A 15510-nucleotide genomic window follows, 5' to 3' on the forward strand; every position below is an offset into this window, starting at 1 on the left:
ACTACTTTGGTAGATGGCTACATTAAAATGATGCTTTTGCACTAACTTATATGCTTTAGTAATATTTAAAATACCTAAAAAAAAAAAACCCAAAGGGAACATAATCAAAAATATAATAATAATTTTACTGAAAAAGAGATATGCTTTTTATCTAAAAACTTTTAAGTCAACTGTCCTTAAACCTAAATGCATGCTTGATTTTAATGACGTTTTGTACACAAGAATAATAATATACTAATACTGACCAAGCATGTCCAATATGAGCTTCATCATACACAGTAGGTCCACACATGTACCTATGAAAAGATTTGGAGGAAATTAAAATTACAAAACTACTTAAAAATACAAAACTACTTAAAAATAGACAAAATTCAAAAAATTATTTTGTTCCAGGATTTTTTAAATTCTACATCAAATTTCTGCAGGTATGATCTTTATGAAAAAATTATCATGAATGTCTACAGACATTTTTGATCAAATCAATATTTCACTTCCATATTGTTGCTGTAGTTGAATAATTTCCGAAATTGTTAATTATATTTGTTATATAAAGGAATGTTTTTTTACATAATAGGACACTATAACAAAGTGAATATTACCCACCATGGGTAGCAAGTGTTACCAGCTGACAGCTAATATTCACTCCACCTAATTTTAACTTCTAAACAGAACGCATATTCATGTGATATCTAAAACTCCATTTTTATAATAAAATAATTTTTAATTGTTTTTTTTTTTTTTTTTGAAATAAAGATTTGCCTTTCATTAATCACTATTCATATAATTTATCCCAGATTTTGTTTCAGATTTCTTGTGCTGTATGTGCTTTTTTTGTATTTTTATTCATTTTTCTATTACTCCTTTCCATCAATTTACAGCTTTTCATCTAGTAGAGCCCCTCTTGGAGAGAGAAAAAAAAATGCAATTTTCCAAAAAAATATACAAAAAATATACTATATGCGAACCAGTCTCGAACTACCCATCTTGCATACAAGATGGGTAGATATGTAGTAACAGATGCAGTAAAAGTTAGGACCTGATTAACTCAGTAGCAAATGTTCTAATAAAAAGATGTCTCTTAAGTTTTATGGCTCATTCACTGTTCCAGCATTCCTGTTAGGTCAAACGAATAAGTTCCACTATTTCATTTTGTCTTGCCAAATTTTTTTTACTCCTCCCCACCACCTTCAACATCTTCCTCCATCTGTTCTCTCTATTCTTTTGAGATCACCCCTACAATTTTCATACTCCTATATTTTTGTGTGTATAAAATATTTCATCCTCAACCAGGTGATTTTTTTATCAATGAACCCTATTCTTACCTTTTTTCAAATCTACTCTTTTCTAATCCTATCTCTTGTTGTTTTTGATAACATCAAGACCAGGGTATCCCAGCAGAACGTCAAAAGCATGATGCCACTGCCACCCACTTGTTTTCGTCCCACAGTGCATCCAGGCACCATCACTTCCCTGGGTAAACGACACACATATACCCGGCCATCCACATGGTGCAACAGGAAACATGATTCATCGGACCAGACGACCTTCTTCCAATCACTCAAGGTCCAGTTTCGATGCTCACGTGCCCATTGTAGGTGCTGTTGCCGGTGAACCGTGGTTAGCATGGGCACTCATAGCGGCCTGCGGCTATGCAGCTCCATTTTCAGCAGGGTTCGATGTACTGTGTGTTGTGGCACATTACTCCCGGCACCAGCATTCCAATTACTGGTGAGTTGCGCCACGTCGCCCTTCTGTTGCCACGTACCATCCGGGAGAGCCTTCGCTCACTTTGAGCATCGATGAGCAGTGGTTGTCCAACGCCTCGCCGGTGGTTCATGGGTTCCCCCTCCTCAGACCACTTTTGGTAGGTACTAACCACGACTGACCGTGAGCACCCCACCAACCGTGCCATTTCAGATATGCTCTGACCCAGTCGTCTGGCCATTACAATTTGGCCTTTTTCAAATTCGCTTAAGTCCGCTGCCTTTCCCATCTGAAGAACAAGAGCAACACTGATTAACAGAGTTCAGTATCAGGTGTTTTTTATACCATGTCCCAATCCATGAATTACAGTGCATGGCGCCATAGTTCACCTGCAGTTGCTTCGATTTGCATAACAACTCGCTGGTCATAATGTTTTGACTCATTGGTGTATAACAATATGTTGCTCAGTCTTCAAAGATTTCAATTATGTAGCTCACAAAATAATCCACACTTACAACACATAACTTTGTAACCACCATATATGTTATAATTGGCAACTGTGTAAGTGTATTTTGGGATATACACTCTTCTGCTATCAGCAGTTTTTCAAAATTTGACTGGTTGTATAGTGGTGGTGGTGGCTTAGATTTTATTGGCGCATTAGCAACTAAGGCTATAATGCGGGTGGTGGCGGCGGCACTGCTACCATTGAACAAATTAAATGATCAGCCTGTGCATTTAATTCACGGGTCTTGGATATGCTTGCCTATTTATCAATCCTCATTTGGAGATCTCTCTCTTGCTCTTAAATCCAATTTCTTCTCCAAAAACTACTATCTTCTCTTTTATTTTCCCAATCTCCTTCTGACATTTAATCAGGTACATTGTGTTTTATTATTGCATTCCTATGGCAAAAACTGTTTGCTATTCCACATTTGGTCTTAAAGAGGCTTTCAGATTTTTTTTTTATACATATTATTGATCAATTCAACTTCTCTTATCACATTCCTTGAACTACAAATATTCTCTCTTCTTAAACTTCCAAAATATTTTTGCTCACAGATCCCTTTTGGCCTTGACAAATAACCATGGATCCTCACATCCTTTTTCACAAAAATATAGGGAGTCTGGATGATAAGAATCCAAAATCAAAAATTTATATCTCAAAACTGATTTATTATATGTTTACAATCTACCTTTTTTTAGAATGACCCAAAAAATAACTGAATAATAAACTGACACAAATTGAGTATACATTCAATTGTACCCCATAGTGTGAAGAATGATGTTGTTTCTTCGTCTTACAAAGCCCTTTAAAGTGATTGTAGACAATTGAATTCTCATGTTGGGTGTGACATCCAGTCTGTAACAGGCACCTCCGTAGCCAGGTGGGCAGGAGCAGCAGTGCGTAGCACACGCTTCGTGATTAGACCAGGGTTCGAGCCCGTGACCACTAAATACGGAGGATGCGGAAAGGTCAGGGAATGACCACCGCATATCCCGGAGCAATATGGCCTTAGTTGCTAATGCTCCTAAAAACCAAATAACAAACAAACAATAACCCAAGATCATCCTGCACGTGTGGCTTTTGTGCAGTGTTCTCCAAGAAAGTATTCAAGACTTGAATTTTCCAGCCTAAATAAGCCTCATCCGTGAATTTTGTTCACGGATGAGGCTTATTTCACTCAGGAAGGCTAAAGAACATGTCAATGAAAATGTTAATCTTGGATAATTAAAAAATAAATTTTTACATATATGAGAATGCTAGACAGTCGCTAATTTGTTATGGCACCAACATTTACCACACATTTTATTTTAGCACAACTTTAAAAAACAAATCAAGTTAACAGGATACTTTAAGATTCTTTGCAGTAAGCATTCACTGGATTAGAAGGCTGACTTTTTGTGAACCAGAAGCTGATAAATTTTTCTCCTTTAAAACCGCAATTTTTTGCTGATATTCTCGCCCACTTTCAATATGTGATAAATTATTCACTCCAAAAACATACACATGCTAAAATTACTGTTTTAGATAATTTAATAACCTAGGCTAATTTTTTTTGCTAATTATACAAAGATTATATATATATAAAAAACTTATTTTCGAGGTGATAAGACACATCCACATTTTAGCAGGCAAATTTTAAGAAAAATTATTATATTGTATATATTTGAAACAAATTCAAAAGTGCTACTGTCTCACCTATTACTAATAGTACAGTCTGAAAGTTTTCATTCTTCAAAGGGTGTACCACATTCAGTACCATTCAGGGCATTGCTGATCTCAAATTCCTTGAAAGATGGCAATCAGTTCATGTTTCACTAAGTCCAAAAATTTTCCACTCATTTATAAATGTGATATTGTTGATCACTTTGTTTGTCCTGTTGGTGTCAAATCATGATTTGGTGCCTCCATTTAGTTGGTCCAGTCTTCTTGCATGAATGTTTTAAGTGGTTTGTTAATTGAGATGTTCAATGGCTGATGGATAATACCTTCTGGAATTACAGATAACTCAATGTTTAATTTAGTAACTGTTCTTTTTGTTTCCTCCATTACATGTGATCTGAAATGGACACACACTAAAAAGCTAGCATTTTCAGAAGGCTACTTAGATGTTTTGACCATATTTTCTCTAGCCACAGCTAAAGATAAAACATCACTATGTGTGCATCTAGATTACTTTCAGACTACAGGATGCAGGAGAATTTTGAACATCATTTTCCAAGAAAAAAAAGAAAAATTTATTCTATGGCACAGAAAATACAGTATTTATATAAAAAATATAATAAACTCACCAGGAAGCAAAATCTTTGTTATGAAGAATTAATGGCACTTTCTTCTGGGCCGCAGTATTATATACCTGAATACCAGTGTCATAACCCTGTGGTTGTTCCCACTGTACAGTTCTATCAATTGTCCCTTTGCTGTTAGTTGAAACCATATGTGTGGATAGAATATATTTATGCAATTTTAGCCAAGACTTTAATTCTGATGGACAATATAAAATATTGGACTTCCTCAACATTGAAAACAGACGAACATGACTGATGTGATGGATGGGCATATTCTTTTTTATGATTCTGGAATGTAACAAATTTATAATTGATGTTGCTGCAATTTTATTCATACAGAAAGCAGTTTCATAATTTACTATATAAGGCTTTTGTTTTTAACTAATTATCTTAATTGCTATCATAAAAAGTTATATTCATCTAATGTTTTCCAAGTAATTTGTAAATCCAAACACTATGAAGTTGCAAAAACATTTACAAAAACATTTTATTAAAATAGAACCAAAAATATTTCAGTTCAGTACAATAAATTGATTGTCAATACTTGAAAACAACTGCAAATTATTTTAAAAATTTGACAATGATTACAAATATGCTTAAATTTGTAATTAGTAATAGTTATACATTTTGGAAAACTTTTCAGAAGTTCAACAACTAGCTGGTTTTTAATATTAAGGTCAATTCTTTGAGCTTAATATATATATATATATATATAAATATATATATATATATATATTACAATAACAAAAATAAAATAAATTATATATATATATATATATATAAAGGAAATAAACAGGAACAGAATTTCAGTGCATTCCAGCCCAATTTGAGCATTCAATGTGTAGACTAAAATAAGGACTATACCACAAAAAAAAAAAAAAAAAGGATTCTTTAATAAATGTAAGTTGTTTAGGATTTCTTCAGTACTTATCACATGACTACAATTTTATATCAACAATAAATATGGAAAATATTTAAAGGTACATTTTCATTATAACTTAAAAGGCATAAATACAGGGTATTGCAAGTTGTGTGTGTAGGTGCTGCAAAGATATACAGGGTGTTTGTAAATTACATTGACAAAATTACAGAAATAAATCAATGTATTAAAACAAGTAAAATATTCATATAAACATGTGCTCAATTCTGAATTCTCAAATTTTTTACTTCTTTTGGTACTAGGAACTATTACACTCTTGTTGGTGTAATTCAGAAGCACTCTGGATACGGGGTGCTTCAATTAAAAATCACTGGGGGTCAACTCACTTATTTTTAGGTTTAGGCTACTTACCATCTGACCTTTTTTTGTCATATGCAGCCTGAAATTTTTTAATTTAATGTTAAAATTTAACTAAGTATTACCATTCAGATTCTACAATTTCAAAATTTAAACTCTTTAATCAGCTGCTTTTTGCACACTGGGAAAGTAGTTCCCCATCTTCCGTTTAGTCTAAAAATATCATCTATGTACTGATTTTATTTGAAACAAAAATAAAAACAAATTCAATGTTGTTAGTTAGTTAGTTATTTTGGATTTTAGGAGCATTAGCAACTAAGGCCATATTGCTCTGGGAATATGCGGTGGTCATTCCCTGACCTTTCTGCATCCTCTGTATTTGGTGGTGACGGGCTCGAACCCCGGTCTAATCAAGAAGCGTGTGCTACGCACTGCTGCACCTTCCCACCTGGCTACGGAGGTGCCATTCAATGTTGTAGCATGAGGATACATGATGCAACTGCACTCATAGCCAACCATTAAAAATTAAATGCAAATATCACACAACTGTTTTTTTTTTAATCAATAAAATTCATTTATGAATTTTATTAATTTACAATACAGTTACAACTGATAGAAGTACAATTGATATTTTAAAACTAAACTGAAGACAGGAAACAATTCCTATTGAGCAAAAAGCAGCTGATCTAAAAATAAGCAAAATTGACCCTAGTTTATTTTAACTGAAACACCCTACATAAATATACAGGGTGTTGCACATCAACAGTTTTATTTTGCTAACTAAATATTTGATTACTAAAATATATGAGCTGACTGTTGTCCAGTGCTTAGCATGAATAGCCATATGATGCCATTAAAATTGCACAGCCCATTACAAATCATAGTGCCAATTCCGTTTGCCTTTAATTTCATATGTATACAGTCACAATGAATACATAAACTCTTCTGGACTCAGAAAATTCCTATTATGAAAATAAACAGAAGTTCATTTATTTATATATAAAGAACAAAGATTATTATTGTTCTCAAGTAAAGAAGCCACTTACCGATAATACTAATGTTTATAAGTTATGGACTTTTTAAGTTATGTTTAAACTTTTTAAGTTTATAAGTTATGGACTTTAAGTTATGGTCTCCAGCAGAACTTAAACCTTTCTTCATAAGAGTAACCCTTTGTTCCACTCACCAATCTCATTATCCTTCTCTGTACATAAATTCAAATTGAGGAAAGACAGATGTAGGATAGATGTGTGGAAATTTGCCTTTAGCCAGCAGGTGGTTGGTTGGTGGAACAGACTTCCATCCCTTGTCGTGGAAGTTGATAACCTAAATAAGTTTAAGGCTCAGCTGGACAGGTATTTCAAACGAACAGAGGGGTGAAGCGGAAGTGGTTTTGTTTTTTTTGGCTGATGCTGCATAAGCTTGCTTTCTTGCATCAAATACCTCTACTAATGCTAATACTCATTCCAGTAGCTCTACATCCTTCCTAAAATGAGGCCTCCAGACCTTTATGTGGTCTGGAGGCCTCATTTTACTTAAGTGAGAACTGCATGCCTTTTTATCTTAGAAACTAATGTAAATTACATTCACAAAATTACAGGAATAGATCAATGTATTAAAACAAGTAAAATGTTCATATAAACATGTGCTCAATTCTGATTTCTCAAATTTTTTACTTCTTTTGGTACTAGGAACTATTACACTTTTGTTGGTGTAATTCAGAAGCACTCTGTATACTGTATATGGGGTGCTTCAATTAAAAATCACTGGAGGTCGATCTCACTTATTTATCATCTGACCTTTTTTTGTCATACGCAGCGTGAAATTTTTGAATTTGATGTTAAAATTTAACTAAGTTTTCAATTTTAACTAATTCATCTGAAAATGCAAAACAAATCATCAAAGAAAATATATACTGATGTCTCATGGTTGTAAGTTACCTTGGTACAAAATCTAGCACACAATTTCATTTTTATCTTTAACAATGAGCAGGTTTTTATTTATTCATTTACAAGTTACACTACAGAGCAATGTTCTTAAATATGCATCAACAGGCGAGCTAGAGACATTCAAATATCTGCCTCCATTTAGTAACCCTGTTTACAAGCCAATGTTTCTGTTTTGCCTATATGGAAACATCAGGAATATTAGGATAATAGTCTAGGAATGTCAGTCAAACTGGGCCTTCAAATAACTGCTGTGCTGCTTTCCAAGTGTTGTCAACTTTTACAGGTTAACAGTATTAAACCTATGTGAAAATAATGGCAAATGGTGATATTAAAAGGAGATATACTAGTATGAAATTTAAATAAAATTCCTAAATTATATGAACCTCCATAAACATTGATGATCGTGTGATTGCATATTTTTGTGCAAGGGAAAAATATATGAAAATATTTAATACTATAATAAATCCAAATGCAACAAGGTATAATATTATAAGAGCTTAAAATTATCTATTAAATGTTGGTGTAGATACACCATAGATAGCTCTTAAATGAACACTACTTAATGTAAAGGTATCATTTCAACTATCTCATATTTAATAACGCACTACCTGGAATAAGTAATGCTTCACTAATATAGAACAATAATAAGTAACAACAATAGTCTTCTCTATTATTGAAGTGTTACTTATTCGAGGTAGTGCAATATATGGTAACTCATAGTGAAGGATGATCACAATATGAGATACAGTTGAAACGATGCCTTTACACTACTATCGTAGTTTTCGTTTAAGAGCTATCTATGGTGTATTTACACCAATATTTAATATATTTTTTTCAGGAATACTAGTGTGTTGTATGTATATTAGTGCAGCCAGCAAGACTATGCCAAGTTGCCTGTGTGGACTGTCAGTACTTCTGAGATTGACAACCTTGTTTTAGTCAATTCTGGTCTTTTACAAAACTGAATAACAGCCTAGGTATAACAAAAAAAAAGTTATAATTACATATCTGAAAACTGAATATTTACTATACATGTAGGAAAATGCTAAAGCAACATTTGTCTATCATATCCAACAGGCAATATCATTTTCGACAGTATTTTTAATCCCTTTAAAATTGCAGTACTTGGCAGTCTTGAGGTTCAAATATATCTCTTTCTGTACACACACACACACATATGCACACAGTGAGTAAAACAAAAAGGTATAATTATATAAAAATATCAAAGATAAACATGACAATTAATTTATTTGAGAAATAACCAAATTTCTCAAATTTCTCAAATTATATTAACATTTTCATAAATTATTATAATAAAAACTATTTTAGAAAAGCAGTTTAATACCAGAAAAGAATCTGAACATTGGTAATCCTAATTTCACAGGAATAATGTTTAATAAAAAATAGACCATTTTATGGCATTAAATCCACTTTTTATTTTATTTCACTTAAAATATTCAACCTCTATTTGCACAATATCTTTTTTTTTTTTTTTTTTTAATATATACTAGGAGACTCTGTCCCTGCTTGCTTTGCTTGCCAATCCCTGCGCATGCTTTTCTACATAATATGTAGAGGTATGACAGAGTAGGTCAAATCTTTTCTACGTAAAAGACACCTGTTGAAATGCACTGATCGATATCTAATCCGGAAATGACCTATGCAATTATTTACATGTGCATTTGTAGTGGTGGCATTCTCAAGGTTGAATAAATATCGCTATGTAATTATTTACCTGTGTTTACATAGGTCATTTAGGAAAAGGCCTGGTATAACTTCCGATCTTGGGTACCACTCCATACTTCGACTAAAAGTCAGGAAGAAGGCAGTGATTGGCAGGTGCTGCTCATGGTTTAGCCCTGCCCCTTTCCTCCTAGGTTGACATGCCTAGGGTGTTTATTCTCTCACTTACCACTGTTTTCAAATCGGGAGCTCATTTTCCGATTTTCAGCGGGATGGGAGGATAAACTCTGCCTACGCTAAGTAGTCCACTGCTCGACAACACAAAACACATTCACAATAACCACCCAATCACAGAACTCGACCGTACAATCACTCCGTTCTACGACCACACCCACTGTGCGCAGACAAGTGGTACCCAAATAATAGATTTTAGCCAAAGGCCTTTTGCTTCAGATTCCATAATGCATGAGCAATATTGTTGCATCCGAACGAGCAGGACTAAAATATTTACAAACTATACAAATATTTATTATAATGGAACATCAAATGTTAGACAGAGAAGCACGTACATGGGGTTGGTAAATGTTATGGAGGCAGTTGTCAATAATTAATTGCATTTGTAGTGATGTCCAGGGACTGCTTCTACAGGGATGAGATACATTTAAATAGAAAGGGTGCAAGAATATTTGCTGATGCTATGAAGGCAGTGTTAAGTGAGTCGGAAAACTGCTAGCTTGGGGGGGGGAATACACGGACTAATAGATAAATAGTAGCCACTGGCAGAGGTGAAAGTGATTCTTGCACTGCTTCTATTGGACTGAGTGGCAGCCAGGAAAACAAGATTTTTTTTTTTTTTTTTTTTTTTTATGAAAACCCCAAACACGAAAGGTTATCAAAACCTATATTACTTAGTACCGTGCATGGGCTGAAGAAGTATGGGGAGAGGGGGATGCTGGAAACTTTGCTCTAGAGACTAAACATGGGTTTCACCACTTCAAGCCTCCAATAAGCAAAGTGGTGGTATTTCACCAGTTGATGAAAGTCATCTACCACCTGAAAAATGCAAGGGATTTCAGAGACTGCTGGGAGTCATTGCAGTACAAGTAAATACATGGGCTGTATTAGGGTAGCTAAGAATAGGAATATGTGCATGTACACCAATGCCAAGAGTTTGGTAAATAAATTTGATGAATTTGAGGTGTTGGTCAAAACATCAAAAGCAGATATTGTTGAGATATCAGAGACGTGGTGTCACACAGATATATGGAATGCAGAAATAGAATTTGGGGAGTAAAATGTGTACAGGAAGGATAGACAGGAAAGGAAGGGAGGAGGGGTTATGCTATTAGTTAAGAAACACAAAATCTAAGGAAGTACAGCCAGTCGACAAGGCTGGACAGGGCAGTGTCAAGTCAGGAGTCAGCTTCGTGTGACATAAGCACTGGGAAATCAAAATTGAGAGGAGTGAGTTTTAGGCCTAATAACTCTGATGAGTATAAAAAACAACTGTACAGTGAAATAGAGTGGGCCAGTAAATCAGAGTCTTATAATGGGGGATTTTAATTTCCCAGATACTGACTGGAATTTGTGGGTTGGTCACTGACAACACTAGAAAGGTTTTTGTGGATTTATGTGATGATTGTTTTCTACAGCAACTAGAGAGAGAGTAATACCCTTGATCTGATTATCAGTAGTGATTCTTCATGCATTAAGAATCTGCAGATAAAGGAACCACTAGGTAGCAGTGATCAGAGTGTGTGGAAGTGGGATTTATTCAAAGAGGTATCTACTATCAGGGATAAAGGGAAGGGTTTTTGCTACCGTAAAGGTGACTACGAAGGTCTGAGACAGTATTTAAATTCTATACAGTGGAACTAACTGATGACGTTACCAAAGGCAAATTCAAAATGGGAAGCATTCAAAGAATTAATCTTGGAAGCTACTAGGCTTTTCATACCAACTAAGAAATATTGTTCAAGGTTAGGCTTAAATGGATGTCAGATGAACTAATGAGACATGTAGCAGAGAAGAAAAATGCAGGGAATACATATAAATTAATGGGTGACACGGAAGCCTATGATAGATATAAGCTGGTCTGTAACCAAGTCACAAAGGAGGTTAGGCAGATTACGGGAAATCTTTGGCAAAGGATGCAAAGAAAAACAGCAGAGAGTTCTTTACTTATGTAAACTCTAGAAGGAAGGGGATGAATCAGATTGGTCCACTTGATACCGATGGTTCAACTGTTGATGATCCTGCTCAGGTAGCTAACAAACTAAATGAGTATTTTGCATCTACATTCACACATGAGGAGTTATTCAGGGAGGGGAATGCCAGAGGTGAATAAAACTGGCAGTGAGCAGGATGATTTTGTAATAACAAGAGCAAAGTGGAGGAGAAAATGTTGAAGATAAACACAAGAAAGGCACCTGTGGTGGATGGGATCTATCCAGTTATATTAAAGGAGGCAGCAAAGGAAGTAAGAACACCCTTAGCCATAATTATGAGAGCTTCCTTGGACTCAGATGAGGTACTCATGGACTGGATATGTGCAAATGTGACCCCAATTCACAAAGGAGGATCAAAGGCTGACACAAGTAATTATAGACCTGTTAGTTTAAATTCTGTTCCAGGGAAATTAATGGAGGCACTGGTTAAAGCACTGCAGGATCATTTAGACAAGACTTCAGTTACAGCTTGGACACAGCACAGAACTGGATGCAGGGAATAACTTGATATCATATATTTGGATCTTAGAAAGGCTTTTGATACTCTTGCACATGGAAGACTGGAACACAAATTGGAGCAGTGTGGTACTGGAGGCAAATTGCTACTATGGATAAAGGGATGGTTGAGTGGGAGAAAACAGAGTGGTAATCGATGGACACTGCTCTTCTGGACTAATGTTATTAGTGGAGTCCCTCAGGGTCCATTGTTGTTTTCTGTATTTATTAATGATACTGATGATAGTATATCAGGCTTAATGTCCAAGTTTGCAGACGATATGAAGGTTGGCAGGGTTTTTAATGACACTAATGAAAGTATGCTACAGCAACAGGATCTAGAAAAGTTGAGCAGATGGGCTGAGAGGTGGCAACTGAAGTTTAACATTGACAAATTTAAAGTACTGCATATGGGTAGCCGTAACCCCAGAGTAACGTATTAACTGTTTGGTACTACACTCAGGATGGTAGAGAATTAAAAGGATCTGGGAGTAATTATACAGTCAGATATGAAGTTTTCTGAGCAGTGCAGATGGTCTGCAAGAGTAGCTCATGGTGCTCTTGTCAATGATATACAGGAATTTTTCTAGCAGGGATAAGGAGGTGATTATCCCCTTGTATAAGGCAATGGCCAGGCCACAACTTGAGTACTGTATACAGGTCCTGAGGCCTCATTTTAGGCAGGATGTAGAGAAGCTGGAACGAGTACAGAGAAAGGCAACAAGATTAGTGAATGCAACAAAGGGTTGGTCTTGCGAAGAAAGGCTTAAATTTTACAAATTACAGTGTCAGGAGACTAGGCACCTGTAAGGTGATCTGATTGAGGTGTATAAGGCCTTGAATGGTTTGAGCAAGTTCAATGCTGATGGGATTCTTCTTCTTGTCCAGATTAATCGCCTGAGGGGACATAAATTGAAATTGAGGAAAGACAGCTGTAGAATAGATGTGCAGAAATTTGCCTTTAGCCAGCGGTTGGTTGATTTCTGGAACAAACTTCCATCTGTCGTTGTAGAAGTGGACAGCTTAAATAAATTCAAGGCAGAACTAGACAAACATTTGGAGCAAATGAATGGGTGAAATGGGAAGGGGTGTTTTTTTTTTTTTTTTTTTTTTTTTCATGCTATGAGCTTGCTCCTTGCATCATGTGCCTCTACTAATGCTAATTTTTCAACTTGACTTCTGTCATCTGAGCCAAAAATATTGAACTTTAAGCGATCAGTCTTCCAAAAGCATTTGGTTTACCCTTAGAGTACTGCATACAGGTCTCATTTTAAGGATGTAGAGTTGCTTGAGTGAGAACTAAGAAAGAACTAAGAACTCTTACTAAGAAAGGTTTAAGTTCTGCAAATTGCAGAATCTGGAGACTAGGCACCTGTGAGGTAATCTGACTGAGGTATATAAGGCTTTGAATGGGTTGAGCAGGCTCAATTCTGATGGGATTCTTCTGTTGGATGATTACAAACTTGAGGGGGCATAAATTCAGATTGAGGAAAGACAGTTGTAGATTAGATATGTGGAAATTTGCCTTTGGCCAGTGGGTAGTTGATTGCTGGAACAAACTCCCGTCTGTTGTTGTGGAAGTTGATGGCTTAAATAAATTCAAGGAGGAACAGAACTGGGCAAACTTTTAGAGGGAATGGATGTGTGCACAGTTTTACTATCAGTGCCAAAGTTGACCACTTATGTGGTCAACTTTCACTTACCTAGTTCACAATTTGATGATACTCCCTGCAGGCTTATGACTTTGGTGCCCTGAATTCTGTTTATTAATGGACAGAATGATATATCTTTTTTTGGGAGACAGGATCATAATAAAAACTTATTGCAATAGATGAAATCATAAACTAAGTAAAAAAGAAGGTAATAATACATTTCAATACTTTATGTTGATATTATTATTGTGGACTTTACACAGATGGGATTACCAGTGTTCAAGTTTTTGAAATTTGATTTTGCTCTTTCACTGTTCACCAATTAATTTTTCCTGGGATTAACTTGTCATTTGAGAGAAATAATTGTACAGAATGATCTTCATTTATACTATGTCTATTTCCTTAGAAATATCACTAAAAAAAATGTTCAAATATTGTTTTTTATTTCTCAAATTTATCAAATATATATACAGTGTATATATATATATACACTGTATATATATTCTCTACATGTGTGTAATAATATGCATGCATATATTATAATATGCAATAAACTAGGGTCTTGGGATTGAACTCTGCAATGATAATAAAAATAATTTATTGAATATATGAAAATGGGGAAGAATATTTGCAATGAGCATTTATCATAGTGAGGCAACTAAGTGAAGTTATGAAGGACATATACATAATAATAAACTAAAATGCGAAATATATATGTAAACAATATAGTACACCACCAATCTTGATGATTATTTCAAGGATCAACCCATCCAGATAAAGGAAAAATAGCAATTTTCTGTTTCTGTAATAACCATTATGCAGGCAATAATGGTTAATACAGAAACAGCTTAATTCTTATCAGCTTATTTGCATTGCATACATTTATAAGAATCTGGAATTAGGGTCAAATGAAATACCAAAGAATCACTAAACGTCATGATATTATGCTAGTGATCATTTCTGCTAATATTCTATTATGAACAATATGGTCTACCGATATTGTATAATACTATATATTAATAAATCCCTGGTATTTTTTATAATTTATCTCCAAATTCTTAGTTGCTTGCTTGATTACGAATTACTTATTATAGCCTAAATAATGGTTATTGCAGCAAGAGAACCCACATTGTTGTCATTCCTTTCAATCTTGATAACTAACCTTGAAAAAGTCTTAGGCCTGGCTGTATAGAACAAAGTGTTCGTGTCTATTGCACGTTTTTAGTTTATTATATTTGTATACTTCATAATCAAAAACAGAAATATTTATGACGAAATATTTCTGCTTTCAAACGCGAAATTTAGGGATTGGACGTGGCCCTGAAATAACGTATCTAAGTTACCCAGAGAGCGTAGCCACGGTGCCACCAAAAATTCGAGGCCCATCTTAGCCACGGCGCTAGTAAAATAATACCAAAAAAAAAAAAAAAAAACAGCTAGAATGATGAAGATGCTAACTTCTCTGGTCATCCTCTTCCCGTAACGACGTATAAATAAATAACCTCTAGTAACGTAAATTTTATAAAATCAAATTTTTCCGCAGCATATTAATTGCAAACATGTCAAAGCAGCAAGCAGCGATTAAAGCGCCTCACATTATCACATAGTTGTAACTACACGGTGGAAAAAACTTTTACTATAAGAAAAGGGTGTAGATAGAGCACAACTTACCTCACTCTAAGAAAAAAAAAAAATAAAATAATAATAATAAATAAATAAAAAAAAATTAAAAGTTCATTGGATGAGGAAGTGAAAAGTAAAAAGAAATG

General features: G+C 34.6%; 1 protein-coding gene across 1 annotated transcript in view; it reads right to left on the reverse strand.

Annotated features, from left to right (window-relative positions):
• LOC150078046 (putative cysteine--tRNA ligase, mitochondrial) overlaps positions 1 to 15288 on the reverse strand; it is a 110123-nt gene extending 94835 nt beyond the window's left edge. Inside the window, exons 1-3 of the mRNA XM_090384852.1 lie at positions 15200 to 15288; positions 4501 to 4785; positions 246 to 296 (exon numbers count right to left, since the gene is read on the reverse strand). Coding sequence (XP_090240978.1) covers positions 246 to 296; positions 4501 to 4769 — 320 coding nt within the window. The 5' untranslated portion in view covers positions 4770 to 4785; positions 15200 to 15288. The remainder of the gene's footprint in view (positions 1 to 245; positions 297 to 4500; positions 4786 to 15199) is intronic.
• Positions 15289 to 15510: the final 222 nt, after the last annotated feature.

The sequence above is a fragment of the Mastigoproctus giganteus genome, chromosome 11 (genome assembly GCF_048544385.1).
Source record: "Mastigoproctus giganteus isolate SK-2022 chromosome 11, ASM4854438v1, whole genome shotgun sequence".
Taxonomy (NCBI): domain Eukaryota; kingdom Metazoa; phylum Arthropoda; class Arachnida; order Uropygi; family Thelyphonidae; genus Mastigoproctus; species Mastigoproctus giganteus.